This window comes from Martes martes (assembly GCF_963455335.1).
Source record: "Martes martes genome assembly, chromosome: 3".
NCBI lineage: Eukaryota > Metazoa > Chordata > Mammalia > Carnivora > Mustelidae > Martes > Martes martes.
Genome location: NC_137890.1, coordinates 512,978 through 535,827, shown reverse-complemented (window position 1 = coordinate 535,827; position 22,850 = coordinate 512,978). Strand labels below are relative to the sequence as shown.

The following is a 22,850-nucleotide window of genomic DNA, read 5'->3' as shown; positions in this document are numbered from 1 at the left end:
GCCGTGCACGTCATACCTGGTGCCAGTGTCTGTCGCTTGAAGACACCACATGCCAGCTTCTAGATCGTTTGCCGTGTTCCCAGGCTCCTGGGAACAGATGAACCAGCACACAGAGGTGTTTAGGATGCACACAGCTGAGCACCCCACAGCCTGTACCAAGCCACCGGGAGTGCAGGCCGCCCGGGAGTCCTCGGGGAGGGCCGCGTGCGCGTCGGTTTGGTAAACACCTGTCCCACCGTGTGGGTGTGCCCGAGGTCCCCCGTTCCCGTGCTTTCTGGCCAGCTCTCAACCTTGCGCAGACCTGCGATGACATCCGGGGCGAAATCCCGGACGTGCACCTGCGCACGACACGGCGGACATGTGTGTGCACATGCGCCGTCTCTGAGATGCTGTCCGGTGACTTTCCAGAACGACTGTGTGGGTCGCGCTCACTTCCGACAGGTTGTAGCAGAGAGGGCGTCGTAACGCATTCGGTTTGAAACTCAGTTTAGAAGCCCAGAAAACTTGCTCCCTTTGGTAGGTAAAATTTTAAATTATGTTGCTTTAGTTTGCATTTCTCGACAGAGAAGTTGCATATTTTCTCCTACGTGTTTCTCTGCGTGTTCTGTGCTCGTTTTCCCGGTGTCTGTGTCCTGTCGAGTTGCGTCCACTCGTTATGAATTGAGGCTATTAAACCTTTGTTCATTGTTGCACAGCGGAATGTGACCATTAGGTTTGCCTTTGTCATTCTAGCAGGAGTGTAGCTCTAAGATGATTTTGTTGTGGGTCTATGGGAAATGTACCTTGGATTCATACCCTGAATTTTAATGGTCAGTACAGGTAGTTTAGGGGGTTTAGGGGTCTGTGCTGTGTTTGGTGGGTTTGTTTACGTAGCTTATCTTCCTTCAGAGCAACGTTCAGGACCCTCTGACTGAGGCCTGCGTGCAGGGCAGCGGCCCGTGTTCCCGTAACTTCTGAGTATGACAGTGCGGCGTGAGGGTGGCCCGTCGGGTCCGCTCAGCCCTGCGTAGCATCTTCCTGTTCCAGAGGACTCACGACTTGGATTCCGCCTCAAACGGGTCTTATGTTCATTTTATTTTATTTTATTTTTTATTTTTTTAAAGATTTTATTTATTTATTTGACAGAGAGAGATCACAAGTAGGCAAAGAGAGAGGAGGAAGCAGGCTCCCTGCTGAGCAGAGCGCCCGATGCGGGGCTCGATCCCAGGACCCTGAGACCATGACCTGAGCCGAAGGCAGAGGCTTTAACCCACTGAGCCACCCAGGCGCCCCTGTTCCTCTTATTTTATTTGCTTCTCCAAAAAATGAGGATTTGAATGACCATATCTTATTCCTCCTGTATTGACAGAACCTAAGTCCTAGTTCAGAGGGAGGGAGGGTGAGGAGGGAGCTGTTTATGTAGGAGTCCAACCTGCCAGTCTGTCCCGGGGCTGAGTGGGGGTCCGGTGTGAAGTCCCGTGCGGCTGCTGTGCCGCGCACCTCACAGTTAGCCCAGACCATGCAGAAGGTGCTCGTTCCGGGGGTCATCAGCACCCGGGCACTTCTGAACCCCTTTCTTTCTTTCTCTCTCTCTCTCTTTTTTTTTCTTTCTCTCTTTCTTTTTAAAGATTTTATTTCTTTATTTGACAGAGGGAGAGATCACAAGTAGGCAGAGAGGCAGGCAGAGAGAGGGGGGGAAGCAGGCAGAGAGCCCGATGCGGGGCTCGATCCCAGGACCCTGAGACCATAACCTGAGCCGAAGGCAGAGGCTTAACCCACTGAGCCACCCAGGCGCCCAACCCTTTTTCTTTTTGAAAATCGAGTGATGAGATACAACATAAAAGATGAACGTTTGCCTCAATGTTGCGTAGGTAAGTAGGCTCGCGGTAGGCTGGCTGTGGGTTATGAGGTGTCCTGTCCTTGTTTTAGGGTGCCCTGATGTGCCCTCCCCCAGCACAAGCACCCGCTGAGGCAGGAGGGAAGTCACAAAATTAAACAATCTCATGGGGTTTTGCAACTGCAGGGAGCTTTGAAACCGGGCTTGTAGACGCAGGTGCTGGAGCGCTTCCCAGCCGGAAGTGGGGGCTCCTGGGGGCACCTTCCTCCCCTGCACGCACCTCTTCCTTTCCCGACAGATGGGACAGTTGCCCCATACGGAGCTGCATGGCCAGGTGTCACTTTGGGGGCAGGAGGGGTGAGGAGGTGGTTAGTTTGCAGGTCAGTGTGTCTGACGCCTGAGGCCCTGACCTCACGCGTCCTGGGTGGTTGCAGCGATGTTGTGGCTAGAAACGGTGCCTGTGCTGTGCCGTGGAGCGCTCCTTCCCGTGGGAGGGAAAGGCCCTGCCTGGGCCCCGGGGAGCCCCCGGAGGTTGTAAAGGACTGGTCCTCGCTCACACTCCTGGCCTTGGAGACTTGCATTTTGTTGAAAGGGACGTCGGGGGTCTTTCTTTCAGGGAGAAGGTGCCCTGCAGTGACTTTCCCAGGAGAGAAGTCAGAGTAGCGTGTTCTGAAGTTCGCTGGTAACGAGCAGAAATGTCTCCACCTCTGGCTCTTACTCCCAGGGAAGCCTGTGGGCCTGGACCCCACCGCCCTGCCCTCGAAGCCACGGGCCCGTGGGCGTGTCCTGGAAATGAAGTCTGTGTGGGCCAGAGGCGGGGTTCCGAGGGACCCTCCCTGAGGGCTCTGAGTGCGGCTGTCCCTCTTGCTGTGTCTTCTCTAGGCTTGGTGACTCGGTGGGGGAAGGAAGGTGACACGCGTCCTGTCCCTTCCTCTCGGGGCAGCGAAGATCAAAGGGCCAGGCCCAGCACGGGTCGTGCCCAGCCTGGCAGCACTTGGATGGGTTCTGAGAGCAAGACGTGTGCATGGCTCTGAAGGGCTCGGGGGCTCATCGCAGGCCCGGGCCTCGTCGACATGCTTCGTGGCTGTGAGGGGTTGGTCTCACCGGAGCTCTGCAGTAGGACCCCACTCCGAGAGGACCCCACTCCGAGGGTGCGGCTCGGTCCTTGTTAGGGCCTGAGCTTGGGAACTGGGTTGGGTTGCAGGGGGCGTCAGGCTCTTGGAGACGGGATGTAGGGGGGATGCTGCTTTGCTGTCGGGACCCTAGGGTGCCCAGGGTCCCCAGGCGCATTGTACCCCCGTTCCTTACCTCAACCGCACCTCTCAGCAGACAGCTCTCTGCCCTGACTACAGTTTGGCCAAATCGTGTGGGAGGTGAGCAGCGGGAACCTTTCCTGGGTGGATGGAACCTCTGACCCCTGGGGCGCCCCCTTTAGGGGTTGAGGCTGGGGCACCGCCGTCAGGAGGGTAGCTGTGGGGCAGTGGAGGAGCGTGGACTTTGGTTGAGCAGAAAAGCACTGAGTGTGGCCGTCTGGTGGGTTCGGCCTTTGTCGTTATAAAGAAGGCGGACTCCTGCTCTTCTGGGCGATGACCTGCCGGTCACGTCCCAGCTGCCGCTGCGCGTCCCCCTTCAGGAGTCGCCGTCGTCCCCGTGAGCAGTTACCCTCCACCTCTCCCCAGGTGGGCTGCCTCGAGCTGGTTGGCCGTGGAAACACCAGAAAGCCCGGTGTAGGCAAGTATTTTCACGTTGCTGTGGACCCGTGCTGTATTTCCTTCCAGGCAGGTTTGCATTTCTGCGTGCTCTAGAATGAATTGGACTTTTTTAAAAAAAGTTTTTATTTATTTACTGGACAGACAGAGATCACAAGCGGGCAGAGAGGCAGGTGGGGGTGGGGGGAAGCAGGCTCCCCGCTGAGCAGAGAGCCCGATGCGGGGCTCGATCCCAGGACCTTGGGATCATGACCTGAGCTGAAGGCAGAGGCTTTAACCCACTGAGCCACCCAGGCGCCCCATGAATTGGACATTTTTCTGACAAAAAGGCAAAGGGTGACGTGCGGAGTGCAGTCAGGTGGGGGACAGACGGTGCTGTGGTTCCGGCCGCGTCTGCCCGGGAAGGGCTGCAGCTCTGGGGAGCGAGAGGTGCACCCAAGGAGACGCACAGATCTCGCATTCTGGTGGCCGTCGGAGGCCGTGCTGCCTGGGCTTTCTGCAGCGGGCTGGGGCAGCGGTGTCATGAGTCTGCACTGGGGTGACGGTTGGGCTCAGCTTGGTGGGTGGAGTGGGGCAGAGGTAAGACGCTCGTTGACACCGAGTCTCTGGTGGCGCCCCAGGAGCACGGGGGTGCGGGCGTTCCTGCGTCGGGAGACACCGTGCACCGGGGACGGCCGTGAAGGAGGATGCTGGAGAGCTTGGCCTAGGCTGTGGCCGGTTTTGCTGGCTGGGCGGGGCGCGGACGGCAGGAGCAGCCGTGCCTTGTTTGTCAGCGGCTGGTGGTGTGGGCCCGGCAGAGAACCCAGGTTCTCACCTGAATTTCAGAAACGCTGGTGGCAGTACTCGCCCCCACTCCGCGCCATGCCCACTGCCCCCCTTTCCCCCAACTTGCTGGGGTTTGCAGATTTACTCCTGTTCCCCACGCTGCTCCTTGCCGATGGACTTGAGACTCTCTCCCGAGGACGTAGGTTTCTCACGGCTGCTCTCTGGAGTGTGCTCGTGGCATGAGCCTGTGTGTCTTCTCCAGACCAGCCCCTCGGCTCATCCAGCCGCCCCCGCCCTGCCTGTGGCTCAGGGCCGCCTCCCCGTGACCTTCTGTCTTGCTCTCTCTGGTCTGCGGCTGCGGCCTCTGCTCCGTGACTGTTGCCGCCAGCTTGGTTTCTTTTCTGTGGTCGCCCCTCCTGTCCCGACCTCCCACCCGCGACCTCTAGCCTGCATTCTGACCCATCCCGCATCGTCACTAATTTCGTCATCCTTGGGACCCCGTATCCTTTGCTTATCCAGCCTTATGCTTTACCCGGTTACAAAACAGCGTTTCAGTAAGGATTCAGAAGATGTCAGAAAGCTACAGTTACTGACAGTCACAGTCCAGGGTGACTCTCCTGTTGATGTGCAGGAGGTGGTCTGGGGCTCATGCCGCAGTGTGTGTGTTTGAACACGCGCGTCCCTCCAGCGCTTTCCGTGAACGGCCTCCCACGTCCGGGTTCCCTGCTGTTGGATGCCACGACTCCTCCTGGGTTCACGGGTATCTGTAGACGTCGATAACTGAAAATCCACTCTCGTGGGACATTTGCGACGCGTGCAGGTGCGGAGAGAACACGGTGCTGACCCTGCACCCGCCCACGGCCCAGGTAGTGCTGCCACAGTGGCTCGTCTGCGCTTCTCTGCCCGCAGGGGACCGTGAAGCGGGTTGCAAACGCCGTGTCCTCCCATGCAGTGTTCTCGTGCGCGTCTCCCCGAATAAAAGACGATGGTTTGGTAGTATTGTCCGACAGCGGTGTCCTGTTGGGATGTGTCCTCGCGCATTTGGTCCTGCTGATGGGCCTCTAGGCTGTTTGTGCAGCTTCCTTGGGGCTGCGCCTGCCTCCACGGGCTGGGGGTGGAGGCGGGGGCAGTGGCTCGTGGTATGCATTTCGGGCCGGGCTCCATGTGAGCCCACTGCTGGGCACGGCGCTCCCACTCGTTTCCACTGGACTCTTTGCCCACTTGGGGTCTGTTCTTTATGTCATGGGCCTTAGCTTTGCATTCGACTTTTTTGCATAATGTGCCACGTCTGATTGCTTTGGGAAGTCCCTGTGGTGCCCTTTCTGTGCAAGGACAGAGCCTGCTCAGGTGGGTAGGGCAGGGAAGTGCCGGTGCACAGAGTTGAGGCCACGGGCCCCGGCGCGTCCGCGTGCTCCGTCGTTCTTGGTGTGGCTCGTCCCGCTGCCGGGGTTGTTGTTACTGAGGTGTCGTTACCCCTCGGCCACCCCTGGGCTGGCTCCCCGTCCGGGACCCGGGATGGCCAGATGGTCCCTGTGGGCAGGGCTGCGTCTGAGCTCCCTCACCTGGTCCAGGGCGGGATCCATTCACTTCTGGGCTATTGGTTGGAGACTGCCCTGGGTTCCCAGCTTGGGTGCCCTCTGTGGGGTGGCTGATGTCCCTTGGGGGGGAGCAGCTGGGAGAGGGTGGGGAGCGGATGGAGCAAAGTCCACACACACGCGCGCATGCGCACACAGACACACATGCATGCACACACACACGGACACGCGCGCACACATGCAAAGACACACATGCGTGCACACACACAGACACGCGCTCACACACAGACACACGCGCGCATCCATGCGCGTGCGCACACACAGACACACACGCACACACACACACAGATGCGCGCACACACACACAGACACACGCGCGCACACACAGACACACACGCACAGACACACACACACACACACACACACACGGGGTGAGAGATTTGCCAGCAGGACTCCGCTCCTGAAACCGAACCTGGCCTTTGCAGATGTCGTCACTAGGTGTGGCCACACTCAAGAGGGGGGATTGGGCAGGGCCACGACGCTCCGGAGACGGGAGGCTCTGTCCCGCACTGGACGCAAGAAGGACGCCCACGGGCTGTCTGCAGGACCTGGCCTGTCCTCGAGGCTGGTCGTGCTAGAAGCTCTGGTCCTGTTTGCTCTGCAGCTGAGGGCGGGTCTACGTGGGACCCTGGGGAGAGTGGGGGCGGCCCCGCGGCGGGTCCTTTGCCGTACCTCAGCTCCGCTCCCTCCACTGGTCAGTCCTGGGGCTGGTGGTGTTGAGGACCGTCATGCATTCTGCAGTGTGATTTGTGGTGTGGATGTTTCCACTCAGTGACGGCGCCGTGCACCCCTCGGGGAGGTTGGGGGGCCTCTGCGGGGGCACAGCGTGCTTCTGTCGTGGGATCGCTCCTGGGTTCTCCGTGTCTCTCTTGCTCTGTGAGAGGCCTCCCCTGCCATCTCTTACACCAGGTCGCTGCTGGTACGAGGAGTGCCGTGGGCACGTTTTCTCATTCTCCCTGTCATCCTGTTGGCCACCGGCCACCGGCAGCACCTGTGCGGTCTGTGCTCCCTCGGGCCGCACGTGTGTCTGGAGCTGGGGTGCTGGCCGCCGCCGAGCACTGCACATGCCGATCCAGAGGGAGGAGAGTCGGGAGTGGAGCCGAGGGCCAGGTCTGGGGCGGGGGGAGACCCTTTCTGAGGCCCTCGTGGGTTCTTACCGGGCGTCTGGACGGCGGCCCTTCCGATGCTCTGTGTTGAGGGTTTGTAAGGCGGGGGCTGTGTACGGTTTTCTTTCTGTGCTGGCTTTTCCAGGTTTCCGCGTGCTCGTGACGCCGTTTGAAACCTCGACTCTCCTAATCCTCTCGTTGGCCCCGTCTTGGTGTTTTTGTGCTTCTGTCTTGGAATTACGTCTGCATTTCAGTTGGCAAACTGCCCGGCCCCTGCCTCTTCTGGGAAGTACAGTTCTGTTGGAGGAGTCGTGCGGTGTGTTTGAGACCTGCAGTGGCCGCGTGGGTGCCGCGCAGCACTTCCCAGCCCGCCCCCCGCCCCGGCCGGCATCCTGCCCCCGGGGCTTCTGTTCCAGGGGGCACAGGGGCAGCAGGAAGTAACCGGTGCGGGACTCAAAAGTGTGCAGGGAGCTGGTGGGAAGCGTGGGGCTGTCTCTGCTGAGGGGTCCGCCCTCGATCCTGTGCGCGCCAGAGGACGTCTGTGTTGGCGGGTTGTTCCCGAGCGAGGGTGGAGGGGGAGCAGGGGCTCCAGGGTGGGCGGCCTGGGGATGAAGCCTGGAGCTTGGTTCTGTTGAACCAGCTAAAGCGCTGCCATTTCCCCCGGTGCAGCCTGGTGCCGTGGTGCCGCGAGTGGGGTCCTCGGGCCACCGCGAGAGCAGAGCGGCCCTTCGTGTCCCCATGTGGTCCAGACACGACGGGACAGACCGTGTCTGTGGGGTTGCTGAGGCGAGCGGAGGCCAACGAGAGCTTCTGTCTCTGGTTACATGCGATACCACATTTAGTGTTTTAGTGTTTTCTTACTGGAGGGTAAGAAAAGTTTGCACCTTAAGTTAAAGCTTTTGGGGAAAAATACGGCCTGTGCACTTATCTTAAAACTGGCCGCAGTTTCAGGAGTAGCTTTTAAAAAACAGAACACGTCCTGCATTTCTGTGTTTCTTGGGTGCGTGTAGGTCCTGTCTCTGGGTGGAGGATGGGAGGGCAGGGGGCGGTGTGGCCGTGGCCCCTTCCCGGGCCCTTGTCCGTGGCTGTGTAACTAGGCTCCGCCGTATTGACTGACTAACCCTGTGACAACGGGTTCATGTTGGAGCATCACAGGGAGGTCCTGGGGGGGTGAGGGCGTGGCAGGGGCTCCGGGCTCTGGGGGAGGAGCTGCGCACCTGGGCGTGGCACACCTGGGCCCCCCTGGCTGGGTCCTGCGGGCCCTGGGGCAGGAAGGCGGCGTGTTCCTCCTCCCACAGAGACAGCAGGCAGACCTGAGACCCCAGAGCGGTGGAGAAGGAACTCCGTGAGCGGCACCCTCTTCACGCCCCACTGCACACTCCGCACAGACGGCAGTGCTTCCTGACTTCGTCGAGTGTGTCGGAGCTCCCAATCCACGCGTCCTGGGGAGTTCCGCCACGTGCCCCCCTCGAAGTCCCCGCCGTCGCCGGGGGGCCGCTCTTCGGGCTGCTCTGACGACCCCTCGCAGGGACCACCTTGCCCTGGCCTTCCACGTAGAGCCCTGGCGGCCCCGTGCTGTGGTGAGGGAGGTGGGCTTGCGCTGCTCTCGTCGTCCTGCACGTGGGGACTGGCCCGGGTCCTCCCCCCACCCCCCCAGGAGAGCCCAGGGTGGGCGTCTGGGGAGGGAGCAGAGTGTGGCATGGGGCAGCCGGCCGCCCCGCAGGGGACGGCAGTGGGGGGTCAGCGCCTAAGCAGGGGTCTCATAGCTCAGGCACAGACAGAGCCACAGCGGGGAGCTCTTCCCAGGAAAGGCCCTGGTAATTTCCCGCTGTCCTCGGTCGGTCTTGCCACCCCTTACCGCGGTTAGCCCCCGAGGTCTCTCTCAGATGTTCAGTGTCCTGTGAAGGGGGTGGTGGTTTAGAAAAGCGCCGTTAGGGGAGGGCCGAGACCGGGCCCCGGGGGTGAGGATGGGGGTTCTGGGTGATGCTGGCTGAGTTAGTCCGTGTGGTTCAGACAGGCCCGCTTCTCTCCTGGACGTCACGCCGTCTTCACGCTGCTGCCGAGATACACCCACTGCCCCCGTGTCCACTGTGTTGGCTGCCGCCCGGGGGGGACTGGCCCTGGGGGGCCGAGCACCTGCAGACGAGGTAGACACACAGCTTGCAGCAGGCAGGTGTGTCTCCTCATTGGTCGTCAAGCCCAGATGTGATTTCTGTCGTCTTCTCGAGCCGGGTGGGGCCCGGCCGGGCTTCCTCTGGGAACTGGGTTGTGCTGTGAGTGTGTGGGCATCCGGGCAGGGTGAACCAGTGCCGGCACCTGTGTAGGCCGTCCGTATGTGGCAGCTGGTGGACCTCGAGAGGCTGTCCGGCTCTGGTGTCGCCGGCTGCCGGGCCTTTGCTGGCTGGGCCGTCGGCGCGATCCAGCCCTGCCAGGCGCCACGGGGCTCACCTGCTCCTCCCGGACGGTCTTTGTCTGAGGCTGGGAGGCCTGGAGGCATCGTTTTGGTCACCACTGTTCATCTCTGGTAATTGGCAGTTAGTCACGTGACACCAGGAAACGCGGACCAAATCTGCGTTTGCTTCAAAAGTGCGTTCAGTGACTTCCCAGTTGGTGAAAAGTAGTACTTTCTCTTATGATCTAGGGAAAAATCATTGACCACTGTGCCCTGTTGTTGTGAAACAAATGCCCCAGAGCTCAGTGTTGAAAATAACAGCATTTCTTGTCCCGCACGGTGTCTGTGGCCCGGTTGGGGTGGCCGGGTCGCAGGGAGACACTGCCCAGATCGGCCGCAGCCAGAAGGCATGCGTCCGGAGCCCTGGCCTCCACGGTAGCTGCCCCGCCCCGTGCCGTGTCACCGCTCCTCACCTCCCACCATCCTGCCCTCTCTGCTCCCACCCCAGCCCCCGGCAAGGAGAGGGCTGCTGGGTGGCACGGAACCCTCCTGGTCCTAGAGCCTGGCCTCCTGCCCCAGCTGGAGCACCTGGGGCCCGGGGGCTCCCGCGTCTAACTGTGACAAGGTGGCCATCCTGCCAGCGGCCTTGTAGGCTTTCTGCACCGTGTTCTCCATCTCACCCCTGAGCAAGAGCACTGGCAGTAGTCTGTCTCCCGAGTCCGCTAGCGAGAAGCAATCTTGTACCTCCTGTGATTCTGACACGTCGTGTCACGAACATTTCTGTGCCTGGGAGACTTGCCGTCGGGTCAACTGGCCACTGTCCCAAGTGCGGGCAGTGCAGGCATCCGCAGGAGCCAGTGGCCAGCCGCCGGACTTCTTCTTGGGTCTTACTGACTGTGCTGTAGGTCTTGGCTTAGGCACAAGGCAGGTGCATGTTTACCGAACCGGCAGCTCTCTGGGAAGTTGATCCCGTGGAGGCGGGGTAGTTCCGGAAACGGCCCTGGGTCCCTGGGGTCGCAGCTGGCGGCTGCCAGTGTCTGGCGGTTGTGGCCCATGGGCTGCTGGCCCGCGGGGAACGGCAGCCCCGTCAGACGGAGCCTGCCCGGCCCTGTGTCTGGATGCGCTGCTGGGACAGCCCGCTCTGGGAGGGCCACCGTGCATCCGGGGCTCTCGCTGGGCCCTGTGTGCTGCTCGCGTGCTGGAGGGCTCTGCGACCGTGGCTCCCCTCTGGTGGGAGTGCTGGCGGGTGCAAGAGACAGATCGGGTCTGACCGAGCACGAGTAAGCGGCGTCCACGCTGGGGTTTTCCTGGCGTCGGCGAGCTGGGTGGACCTGTCTCCCCTCCGGGGCTCGGGTGGCTCCCTTCATCCTGTTGGCTCTGCCGGCGTCTTCCTTTCTGTCCTGGTCCCTGTGTTCTCCAGTGACTCCTCAGCTCTGACACTGAGACGGGCGGGAGGGACTGGCCTCCTCATCAGTTCCCAGACTTTGCCAGAAGGGGCCGTGCTGGTCTGTTCCCGGCCCTGGCTGCCCGTCGGATGCCTCCTATAGGCAGTGCGTGGTGGGAAGAGGAGGCCCTCTGCTCCAGGGGGGACGGGCTGCGTTGACTGATAGTGTGAGTTGGACTGGGTGTCCCCCGGGGGACCTGGGGCTCCCCAGATCGGTTCCTGATTTGGGTTGTGAGGCGTTGGTTGCCAGGGCTGTGCTGCTGCCGTGCCGACCATGCTCGCCATCTCCGGGGGAGGGGCGGCCGTATTCTTGGCCTTCCCGTGAGCGGCCAGGACCACCGTGCCAGTGACTGCCGCGAGGAAGCAGGACGTCCAGTGGCAGCAGGTCGGGGCACACGCCGGGTCCCGCCGGTCCCAGCGAGGCAGAGCCGTGTGGGCGGTGATGGGCCCCGCTCTCCTTGGGCCTTTGTGGTTCTTGTTTCCATTTGCTCTGGTGTGGACGGGTGGTGGACAAGGAGGTCAGAGCCACTGTCTGTGGGATGGAGCGCCCTCGGGGCCGTGGGCGGAAGGAGCTGGCAGCGCCTGGGGCCGTCTGATAGGCGCTGCTGTCACCGTGGGGGACTGAGGCTCTCCCCTGCCTCAGCTAGTTCCTCGCTCTGTGGCCTTTGGTGTCCTGTGGCTCTGGGGTCCTTGGAGCCTGTTTGCTGGGACCTGCCTGGTGCTGCTCCCCCAGCAAGAAGAAAGGTCCTCTTCACCTACCTCCTGGCTGGTGACCATCCAGTCCAGCCAGGCCTCGGTGTGGATCATCCTCGTGGGCCTGCACTTGGCTCCCTCCGTTTCTGTGGGAAGCTGGGGATTTGGAGAGTCGGGGAAACGTGGCCTGTGTGGTGTTGCCAGGTTCTGAGACCGCACAGGGGCCCCTCCCTGTGCGGGCCTGACTTCTTTCTCCGGTGAATTCAGCGGGTAGGGACGTGTGCTCTGATTTCTTGTGTGGATTGTGCATTTTGGGTACGTTTGGTTTGTTCACTGTGCGCCCAGTGGAGATGGTCAGCCTGTGCCCGGGCTGCCGCAGGCCCAAGGTGGGTGGTCCCCTGTGCCGGGCCCGGGCGAGCTTGTCGCTGCCACAGGTGCGCTTGGGAGTTGGCCCTCTGGAGGCCCCGGCCTGGGCCGGCCCCCTGGGGACTGCATTTGCTCAGGGTGGGGGGCCGTGGGGCTTCCTGGAGAAGCAGAATGGCGCTGGGAGCTATGCTCATATCCCCCTACAGGCTGGCCTGTGCCCGCACAGACACGTGATGCGCTCTGGATGTGTTTGAGGTGACGATGGGCACGGGCCTCAGGCCCCGGACACCTGGGCGTTCTCGGGGGGTTCTCCTGCTGGGCCAGGAGCAGTCAGAGGCCTGGGCAGGAGGGAGCTTGTCTGCCAGGCTCGGCTGACCTTTGTTGTGGTTTGTGTGTGTGTGTTTATGCACGCACGTGTGCACGTGTGGGTGTGGTACCTGCGTCTGTGTGGACGTGTGTGTGCATAAGAGTATGAGTGCATGAATGAGAGTGTGTAAGCAGGTGCCTGCATGTGCCTGCAGGAGGCTTGGTTTTCCAGGACCCCCTAGGCCCTGTGCCGGCTCAGGGTGGTGTGCAGATGCCCTCGGCTGGTGCCTGGTGAAAGGGGCGAGCTCTGGACCTGGGCCCCCACCAGGGGAGCCCACGACTGCCTCCTTCCACGGGAAGCCTAGATGGACGAAAGCAGGAGGCAAGGCAGTAGTCATTCCTCGACCTGGACACGACCTCTGGTAGCGTCCTAGAGGGCCCTGCAGGCCTTTTCTGTGCCTTTGCGCACTGTGCGTTGTGACATTCCCCCCTGGTGCCCCCAGTGCCTCGTGCTGTGCGGGTGTCCTGCTCACAAAGCGGGGGAGCCCCGCGTGCCAGGCGCACCCCACGGTGCCGCTGCGCCCACGCTCCTGCCGCGCCCGGGGCGCCGGGGGGCCCTCTTCCCAGGCCCCATTACTAGGCTGCTCTCAGGATGGGCGGATCAATTTTCACGTCCACCCGCGCTATGCTCTCGCCAGGCTCAGGCGAGACATTTAACGCGCACGCTGACTTCCTCTGCGGAAGCTGTTTTCGTTCGCACGTCCAGGGCTAAGTTGTGAAGGCGGACATCTCCGGACGTCTTTTCTCCGCTGAGGGTCCGGCCGGAGAGCCCGGCGGCGGGAGGCCCCGTGCTCCCTGCATGGTGTCCTGTCCTTGTTTGCGTAAGGGTGGCCGTTGTGTCTCTTTAATGCTGTGACTTGTAGCTCCCTCCGGCGGGCTGGCTTGCCTCTCTCAGACGCGCTATTTACTGTCCTTGTTGCTTTCGCAGGCCGGTCTAATTGAAGCCAACGGGGAACTCAAGGTCTTCATAGACCAGAACCTTAGTCCTGGAAAAGGTAAGGCGTCTCTTTCTGAATACCTTTCTGTTGATAAGAGTGTTCCGTTTGGTGGACCTGCGGGGTTCTCTGGTGTGAGAGTCCCGGTCAGCGGTGGGGACCCTGCTGCAGGCGTGCTCTGGCCCGTGGCCCGGCGGAAGGGCCGGTGCGCTGTTTGGAGCTCAGCCGGACGCGCCACCTGCGGGCACACGGCGGCGGTGGAGCTTGTCTTGGTCTGTAAGTCACGTGCGGCGTGTGGACGTTCAAGAATGTGAAGAAGTGCGGGGAGCCCAGGGCGTGTGCTTCCTCCACCTCGGGGCCGCCGTGAGCCCTCCGGGTGTCCGCTCTGCGCACGGCGCCGGCCGGGACAGCCTTGAATCCAGGGCTTGTGGTGCACACGTTGTGTGCGGGTGAGCGTCCTCGCCGTCAGGAGGCCCTGTGTGTATGTTCACGGGCAGGCGTGGGGGTGGATTAGTCGAAGCCCCTTCTCCTCCCAGGGCCCCCCGGCCCCCCCCATAGAGGGACCGTGAGGAACGGCTGCCAGTGCGCTTGCGCTGCCGCTGGTTTCCTCGGGGAGACTAGCCGTGGAAGCGCCGGGTTGGAGGAGACGATGGGCGACCGCTGGCTGCCCGTGGCGCTCTTGACGCCTCTGCTCTGTCCGCGTCTGCTAGACGGAGGCCCGAACACGGGGTCTCTTGGCTCGTGAAATGGGGACTGTGGCTCAGCCCCTTCTCCTCATCTGTTGCCGGCGAGTGGGATAGGAGCCCAGCTGTCTCCTGCCCTGCGGGGCCCTTCCACGTGCGGCTCAGCAGGCCGGCGTGGTTTGGGGTGGCGGCGCATGCCCTGTCCCTTCTGTGGCTTTGGGATGTCCCCTTCAGATGCCCACAGAGGCCCTCGGGCCCTGCAGGGCCCCCGGCCCGTGCCTTGTCAGGCTCAGCGGGTCTCATCCCGCGGGCCGCTCTCCGCCAAGATGGGCTGCGGGCCCGTCCACGCTCTCCTGGTTTCTGTGTTTTCGGAAGGCCATGGGCAGCATCCTGCTTCTCTGTGGATCCCGTGCCCTTTTGCTTCCTGTACAAGGATGGAGAGCCTGCTGAGGGCTGTAGACGGTTTATCTTGGTGGCTTTCACCGTTCACAGAGGCTTGGGTGAGACGCCGGAGTGTAACCAGGGAACCTTAGGGTTTCAGGACTTGTGGGTGTGACGTGTTTTGTTAAACTGATGAAGCAGAAGTAATCGTGAAAAAAGTCCACAAGCCTTGCTCCCTTGGGAACGACGGGCATCTTTCGTTCTGGTGTTTGTCTCGAGCGTCTTTGTTTGGGGACGGGGAGTCTCACCTGCTGCTCTTCTCCATTTCCTTCTTACCTGCGAACAGTTTGCGTCCTGTGGAGTCTGAGGGTGGGGTGGGGCTTGGGGGGGGTCCAGAGAGCAGCTTCCTGACTTCACTAGAGCACTCTGGTGTTAGCTGCCTGCACGGTTTAGGTATTTCCTGTCCTTCTTGGGTGCGGCCTGGTAGCTCTGCGGCCGCCTTACCTTGCCCGGGGCGCTCCCGGCGGGCTCCGTGCCCCGCGCGGCCGGACGAGGACAGCCGCCCCGTGAGGCTCTTCAGGCCTCTGCCTCTGCTGCCGCGTCTCTGCCGGAACCAGCGTGGGCTCCCGGGTGCCGGTGCTCCTTGCCTTCTTCCGGGGTGCTGCCGCTGCCCCTGCCCCTCGGGGGGTGAGCCCGTGACCCCATGGCCGCGCCCCAGCTCCGGCCCCGCCGGTGAGCCGCCCGAGGACCTGTGCACGTCCCAGGGAGTTGTTCTAGCCCAGCCGTTTGTCTGTCGGCTGGGACGCCCGGCGCTGTGCTGGCGGCGGCCGGAGCGGGACCGGGCTGTCGGACCGCACCAGCTCTGCCCGTCCCGCCTGCCGGTCAAGGGCATTCCCACCTACAGCCCCCTCTGCTTCTGGCTCAGGAGTTTGAAGGATGATTTTAGGCCGCGTGGTGCTGACTTGAGCCGCTCGCTTTGGGCCGCTCCCTGGTGTTTCTTGAGGTTGAGGAGCCCGTGCGGGTCGCGTGGCGTCGTCTGATTCACAGTCGCCGCCGGCAGTTCCTGACGGGGTTCAGCAAAGGCTCGCCAGGGTCGTGCTGAGTGATGCCCACACCCTCTGGCACAGACTTGTCTAGGAGCCCAGGGGTGTGGCTGGCAGCGTGTGCCGAGAGCCGTCCCTCTGGAGTGACCGCGAGGGGCAGTAGCTGGCTCTCCCTTTGGGGGGTTCAGCGGTGGGGTGGGGGGCGGTCACAAGGAGGGCTGTGGCCCCGGCCCAGTGCAGGCTGGGTGTTGAGGGGCGGGGCCTGGTCTCACGTTTTGCCTGGACCTTGTGCCCCTGTGCCCTGTGTGTTGCACCTGCAGGGCCAGCTCGCCACTGCTCCTAGGTCTCCCCACCAAGAATTTGGAAATGGGCGGGCACCTGAGCTGTGCTGGGCCCGGGCACTCACAGGGACCCTGCTGCCCTCAGCTGGTGGTGTGAGCCGCTCCTGAGATGAGGTCTCCTGCTTACCTGCTCCTGCCTGAGCTCGGGCCGTGATGCCCCGTCACAGGGGGGTCCCGTCGCTCCCAGGCGGGTCTTGCTGCTTTTATCCTGTTTGTTGGGTCCTGGCCGAGGCTCTGCTCGCCCTCCTGGCCGTCGGTGCCATCCGTGCCTCTGCTTTGCCTGCCTCTTCTCGCTGCGGGTCTGGCCCGTTTCCAGATCCCGCGTCTGCAGACTTCTCCAGAGGCAGAGCCTGTGGGAGGCCGTGGCGAGTGTGAGAGAGGCTCATTCTGTGGAACCGGCCCTCATGACAAGGCGGCTGGTAGATCTGAAATGTGCAGGGCCGGCAGCCTGGACGCGGCAGTGCTCCTTCCTCCCTGAGGAAACCTGGTTCTGCTCCGAAAGCCTTGGACCGGTCAGGCGGTGCTGGAGGGTGGTCTCCTTGGCCTGAGGTCGGCTTCCTGGTCCAGAGCGCCTCCAGCGGGCCTGGGATCAGATAGCAGGGGACGGGCACCTTGCAAGGAGGCGTATCGAGTCAGTGGCCCCAGCTCTCTGGAGCCACCAGCCCTGAAGACCAGAGCCCCCCAGTCAGAGACGGGCAGTTTTTACGTGAGCAGGCTTACATGTGATGCACTGGGCTCTTCTGGGGCTTTGCCGATGGCTGTAATGCCGTGTGAACCTCTGCAGGTGCGTTTGTTCCTGGGTGTAGGTCTGATGCTCACGATCGGGGACCACGTGGCACGTGGGCGTGGCCGCACCGTTTTGCGTCTGTGCCACACACGGGTGCGCCCGGCCATGCACACCCCAGCAGCGCCTCCCCTTGCCGAGTTTTGGGTTCTGGTGCCCTGGCGGGTCCGAGCCCCTTTGCTCCTGGGCCTGCCCCGCTGGTGGGGTTGATCCAGGTGCTTTGCTGGCCCAGTTCCTCTCCGGCCTTCCTACCGGCTTCTCCTCTGCCGGCCGGCCGGCTGCACCTTGGGGCTCTGACTGCCATCCGCAGCCACATGCGCACCCTCCCCCTTGCGATGCGCCTGCTGCCTGCCTGTCCCCTGCACGCGGCTGGCCTGGGGCTGCAGCTCGTGTGCGGGTCTCTGTCGCCACTTCTCGCTTGCGCCCTCCCTCCCAAAAAGATTCTCTTCGTGACACAAACGACACATGCTCCCTGAGGAAGCCCCGCGCGTTCTTCAGCGTACGGGCAAAGTGTGCGCTCCCCATTCTGTAAACACTTTCCTGACCCGCAGTGTTGGGGCGTGTCACACTTGCGTGTGTGCTCATCCAGTCCCTGCCGTCGTGCGACTTAACACGTGGCTGTTGCTGGGCCATTCCTGGAGTTTCTAGTGCCGCCTTTTGTCACCTGGCAACTTTTTGGTGGCGAGCTGTGACACCTGTTGACTGTTGACAGAGACCTGTCTTCTCCCGGAGGAGCTCCGGGCCTGCACGTGCTCCGGCTGAGGGGCAGGCCCGTCTCTGCGGAGCGCTGCTCCCTGCGTCTGTGGCCGTGTCGGCCTAGGGAGAGGGCGTCTTTTCTTCTGCTTCAGGGTTGCCTGACTTAGAAGGGCAGGAGAGATGAAGTTTTGGGGATGCCATGTGGCCGGGAACCTGGCATTGCTCTCTAATTCTTGAGTCACGGTGACTGCAGTCCCCCAGACGTGCATGCGCCTGTGCACACAGTGGGTCAGTGCAGGCTGGTGTTCCTGTGGCAGTGGGGAGAGGGGCCCGCCGCAGGAAGAAACGGCAGCACTCGCTGAGCCCCAGAGGATGCCCTCCCAGGGAACGTGGAGCAGAGGCATCAGCTTGTTCTCTCCTCCTACCACTTGAACCCAGAGGACGACTGGAACGTGGAGTGCCATCCCGGCCTCTGAGCCCTGCTGCTGGATGTGCAGTGATGACTGGCCGTGGTGCCCAGCAGAGTGTGTGCCGTGCAGGCAAATGGTGAGGGTGGCATCTACCCACCTCGGTCCCAACAGGCATCCTGAGATGTGGTGCACCTTAGCTTGGATGGGGGGGCCCTTCCAGGGTGCTCAGCTGGTGAGCAGCGGGCACACTAGGCGCAAGCGCCGGGAGCGGGAGAGCGGGGAGGGAGGCCCTTACTGCCGCTCCAGGGCCTGCGGGGCAGGGCAGCTCCTGCTGTCGTCTGGGGCCAAGCCGTGCACACCCTGGGCATGATCTGGGGGCCCTTTTGGCTCTGTGAGCACACAGAGTATCTGTGGCGTGGTGGTCAGAATCGTGGCTCTTAAGATGTTAGGTTCTCACCTGGCAGGCCAGAAGGAACCGGCATGATATATCCAGAGCCACTGAACAAGAAAAACACGCAGCCCGAGATACTATATCCGGCTAGACTGTCAGTGAAAATAGAAGGAGAGATAAAGAGCTTCCAGCACAAACAAAAATTAAAAGAATTTGCAAACACCAAATCAGCCCTATAGGAAATATTGAAAGAGGTCCTCTAAGCAAAGAGAGAGCCTAAAATTAACAGACCAGAGGGGAACAGAGACAATATACAGTAACAGTCGCCTGACAGTGGCAGTGGCATGCAGTGGCACTAAGTTCATATCTCTTAATAGTTACACTGAATGTAAATGGGCTCAATACCTCAATCGAAAGACACAGGGTGTCAGAATGGATAAAAAAAAACAAGACCCATCAATATGCTGTCTGCAAGAAACTCATTTTAGACCCAAAGACACCTCCAGATTTAAACTGAGCGGGTGGGAAACAATGTACCAGGCTAGTGGACGCCAGAAGAAAGCCGGGGTGGCAATCCTTATTTCAAATAATTTAGATTTTAAGCCAAAGGCTATAATAAGAGATGAGGAAGGACACTATACCATACTTAAATGGTCTGTCCAACAAGATCGAACAATTTCAAATATCTATGCCCCTAACATGGGAACAGCCAATTATATAAACCAATTAATAACAAAATCAAAGAAACACATTGACAATAATAGCAGGGGACTTTAACACCCCCTCACTGAAATGGACGGATCATCCAAGCAAAAGACCAACAAAGAATGAAGGCCTTAAATGACACTGGACCAGACGGACATCTCAGTTCTATTCAGAACATTCCATCCCAAAGGACCAGAATACACATTCTTCTCTAGTGCACATGGAACATTCTACAGAATAGATCACATTCTGGGTCACAAATCAGGTCTCAGCCAGTACCAAAAGATTGGGATCATTTCTTGCATATTTTCAGACCACAGCACTCTGAAGCTAGAACTCAATCACAAGAGGAAAGTTGAAGAGAACCCAAATACATGGAGGCTAAAGAACATCCTTCTAAAGAATGAATGGGTCAACCAGGAAATTAAAAAAGAATTGAAAAAATTCATGGAAACAAATGAAAATGGAAACAACTGTTCAAAATCTGTGGGACACAGCAAAGGCAGTCCTGAGAGGAAAGTATATAGCAATACAAGACTTTCTCAAGAAACAAGAAAGGTCTCAAATACACAACCTAATCCTACACCTAAAGGAGCTAGAGAAGGAACAGCAAGAAGCCTAAACCTGGCAGGAGAAGAGAAATCATAAAGATCAGAGCAGAAATCAGTGAAATAGAAACCAAAAGAACAATAGAACAGATCAATGAAACTAGGAGCTGGTTCTTGGAAAGAATTAATAAGACTGATAAACCCCTGACCAGACTTATCAAAATGAAAAGAGAAAGGACCCAAATTAATAAAATCATGAATGAAAGAGAAGAGATCACAACCAACACCGAAGAAATACAAACATTTATAAGAACATATTCTGAGCAACTCTACGCCAGCAAATTTGACAATCTGGAAGAAATGGATGCGTTCCTAGAGACATATAAACTACCACAACTGAACCAGGAAGATATTGAACACCTGAACAGACCCATAACCAGTAAGGAGATTGAAGCAGTCACCAAAAATCTCCAAACAAACAAAAGTCCAGGACCAGACGGCTTCCCAGGGGAATTCTACCAAACATTTAACGAAGAATTGACAACTGTTCTCCTGAAACTGTTCCAAAAAATGGAAATGGAAGGAAAACTTCCAAACTCATTTGATGAGGCCAGCATTACCTTGATCCCAAAACCAGACAAAGACCCCACCGAACAGGAGAATTACAGACCAATATCCTTGATGAACACAGATGTGAAAATTCTCACCAAAATACTAGCTAGTAGGACCCAATAGTACATTAAAGGGATTATTCACCATGCCCAAGTGGGATTTATTCCTGGGCTGCAAGATTGGTTCAACATCTGCAAATCAGTCAATGAGATACAATACATTAATAAAAGAAAGAACAAGAACCACACGACACTCTCAATAGTTGCTGAAAAAGCATTTGACAAAGTACAACATCCTTTCTTGATCAAAACTCTTCATAGTGTAGGGATAGAGGGCACATACCTCAATATTATCAAAGCCATCTATGAAAAACCCACAGCGAATATCATTCTCAATGGGGAAAAACTGAGAACTTTTCCCATAAGGTCAGGAACACGGCAGGGCTGTCCACTATCACCACTGCTATTCAACATAGTACTAGAAGTCCTAGCCTCAGCAGTCAGACAACAAAAAGAAATTAAAGGCATCTGAATCAGCAAAGAAAAGTCAAACTCTCACTCTTCGCAGATGATATGATATTTTATGTGAAAAACCCAAAAGACTCCGCTGCAAAACTGCTAGAACTTGTACAGGAATTCAGTAAAGTGTCAGGATATAAAATCCATGCACAGAAATCAGTTACATTTCCTACACCAACATTTGCATTTTTGACACCAACAGCAAGACAGAAGAAAGAGAAATTAAGGAATCCATCCCATGTGTAATTGCACCCAAAGCCATAAGATACCTAGGAATAAACCTAAACAAAGAGGCAAAGAATCTGTACTCAGAAAACTATAAAGTACTCATGAAAGAAATTGAGGAAGACACAAAGAAATGGAAAAACATTCCATGCTCATGGATTGGAAGAACAAATATTGTGAAAATGTCTGCGCTGTTTAAAGCAATCTGTACATTTCATGCAATCTCTATCAAAATACCATCAATTTTTTTCAAAGAAATGGAACAAATAATCCTAAAATTTATATGGAACCAGAAAAGACCCTGAATGGCCAAAGGAATGTTGAAAAAGAAAGCCAGAGTTGGCGGCATCACAGTTGCAGACTTCAAGCTCTATGACAAAGCTGTCATCCTCAAGACAGCATGGTACTGGCACAAAAACAGACACACAGATCAGTGGAACAGAATAGAGAACCCAGAAATGGATCCTCAACTCTATGGTCAACTAGTATTTGACAAAGCAGGGAAGAATGTTCAATGGAAAAAAGACAGTCTCTTCAACAAATGGTGCTGGGAAAATTGGACAGCCACATGCAGAAGAATGAAACTGGACCATTTCCTTACACCACACACAAAGATAGACTCAAAATGGATGAAAGACCTCAACGTGAGACAGGAATCATCCTCGAGGAGAACGCAGGCAGCAACCTCTTCGACTTTAGTCGCAGCAACTTCTTCCTAGGAACATCACCAAAGGAAGGGAAGCAAGGGCAAAAATGAACTATTGGGACTTCATCAAGATCAAAAGCTTCTGCACAGCCAAGGAAACAGTCAACAAAACCAAAAGACAACTGACAGAATGGGAGAAGATATTTGCAAACGACATATCAGATAAAGGGCTAGTATCCAACATCTATAAAGAACTTATCAAACTCAACACCCAAAGAACAAATAATCCAATCAAGAAATGGGCAGAGGACATGAACAGACATTTCTGCAAAGAAGACATCCAGATGGCCAACAGACTCATGAGAAAGTGCTCCCCATCACTCGGCATCAGGGAAACACAAAACCACAGTGAGATCCCACCTCACCCCAGTCAGAATGGCTAAAATTAACAAGTCAGGAAATGACAGATGTTGGTGAGGATGCGGAGAAAGGGGAACCTCCTCCACTGTTGGTGGGGATGCAAGCTGGTACAGCCCCTCTGGAAAACAGCATGGAGGTTCCTCAGAAAGTTGAAAATAGAGCTACCCTGTGACCCAGCAATCGCACTACTGGGTATTTACCAAGATACAAATGTAGTGATCCGAAGGGGCACGTGCACCCGAATGGTCACAGCAGCAACGTCCACAATAGCCAAACTATGGAAAGAGCCCAGACGTCCATCCACAGATGAATGGATAAAGAAGATGTGGTCTATATACACAGTGGAATACTCTGCAGCCATCAAAAGAAATGAAATCTTGCCATTTGCAGTGATGTGGATGGAACTAGAGGGTATTATGCTGAGCAAAATGAGTCAATCAGAGAAAGACAATTATCATATGATCTCTCTGATATGAGGAATTTGAGAGGCAAGGTGGGGAGTTTGGGGGGTAGGGATGGAAAAAATGAAGCAAGATGGGATTGGGAGGGAGACAAACCATAAGAGACTCTTACAGAACAATCTCACAAATCAAACGGAGTGTTGCTGGGGGTAGGGGGGTAGGGGGGTAGGGAGAGGGTGGTTGGGTGATGGACATTGGGGAGGGTATGTGCTATGGTGGGTCTATGAAATGTGTAAGCCTGACGATTCACAGACCTGTACCCCGGGGCAAATAATACATTATATGTTAATAAAAATAATTAAAAAAAAGAGATTTTAGGTTCTCAGAACTAAGTGGTTGAAATTGTTGTCAAGAAAACATTAAACCTTTTGATTTTGTAATTTAAAATACCGTAAAACCTATACATACATACCAATGGGTTGTGATTACTGGTTAGTGTGTGCTTACAGGATGTCCTTAGGGTCCCTCTTCTGTTAGTGGTTACAGCAACTCAGACGACGTATGTCCCTGACGCATTTCGTTGCCAGGAGAGGAATCCTCTGTTTCCTGATGTTATTGGAAAATACCACGTTATAGTTCCCTTAACAAGAGGCTTTAAGTACATCTTATGGTTCAAATGATCCCATTCCTTTTTTTTTTTTTTAATTTTATTTATTTATTTGACAGAGATCACAAGTAGGCAGAGAGGCAGGCAGAGAGAGAGGGGGAAGCAGGCTCCCCGCCGAGCAGAGATCCCGATGCGGGGCTCGATCCCAGGACCCTGAGACCATGACCTGAGCCAGTGGCAGAGGCTTAACCC

General features: G+C 57.8%; 1 protein-coding gene across 14 annotated transcripts in view; it reads left to right on the top strand.

The window, feature by feature from the left end:
• Window positions 1-22,850, top strand: part of TFDP1 (transcription factor Dp-1) — a 45,389-nt gene that overhangs the window by 5,974 nt on the left and 16,565 nt on the right. For 9 of the 14 annotated variants that reach the window (XM_080799036.1, XM_080799039.1, XM_080799043.1 and 6 more), the window contains one exon: window positions 13,181-13,247. The exons of the other annotated variants lie outside the window; for them this stretch is intronic. Coding sequence is in view for 4 of the 9 variants with exons in the window: in XM_080799039.1 (XP_080655165.1) it covers window positions 13,181-13,247 (67 nt within the window). In the remaining 5 variants the exon portion in view is untranslated. Of the gene's footprint in view, window positions 1-13,180; window positions 13,248-22,850 lie in introns of those variants that run through there. 14 annotated transcript variants of the gene reach the window in all.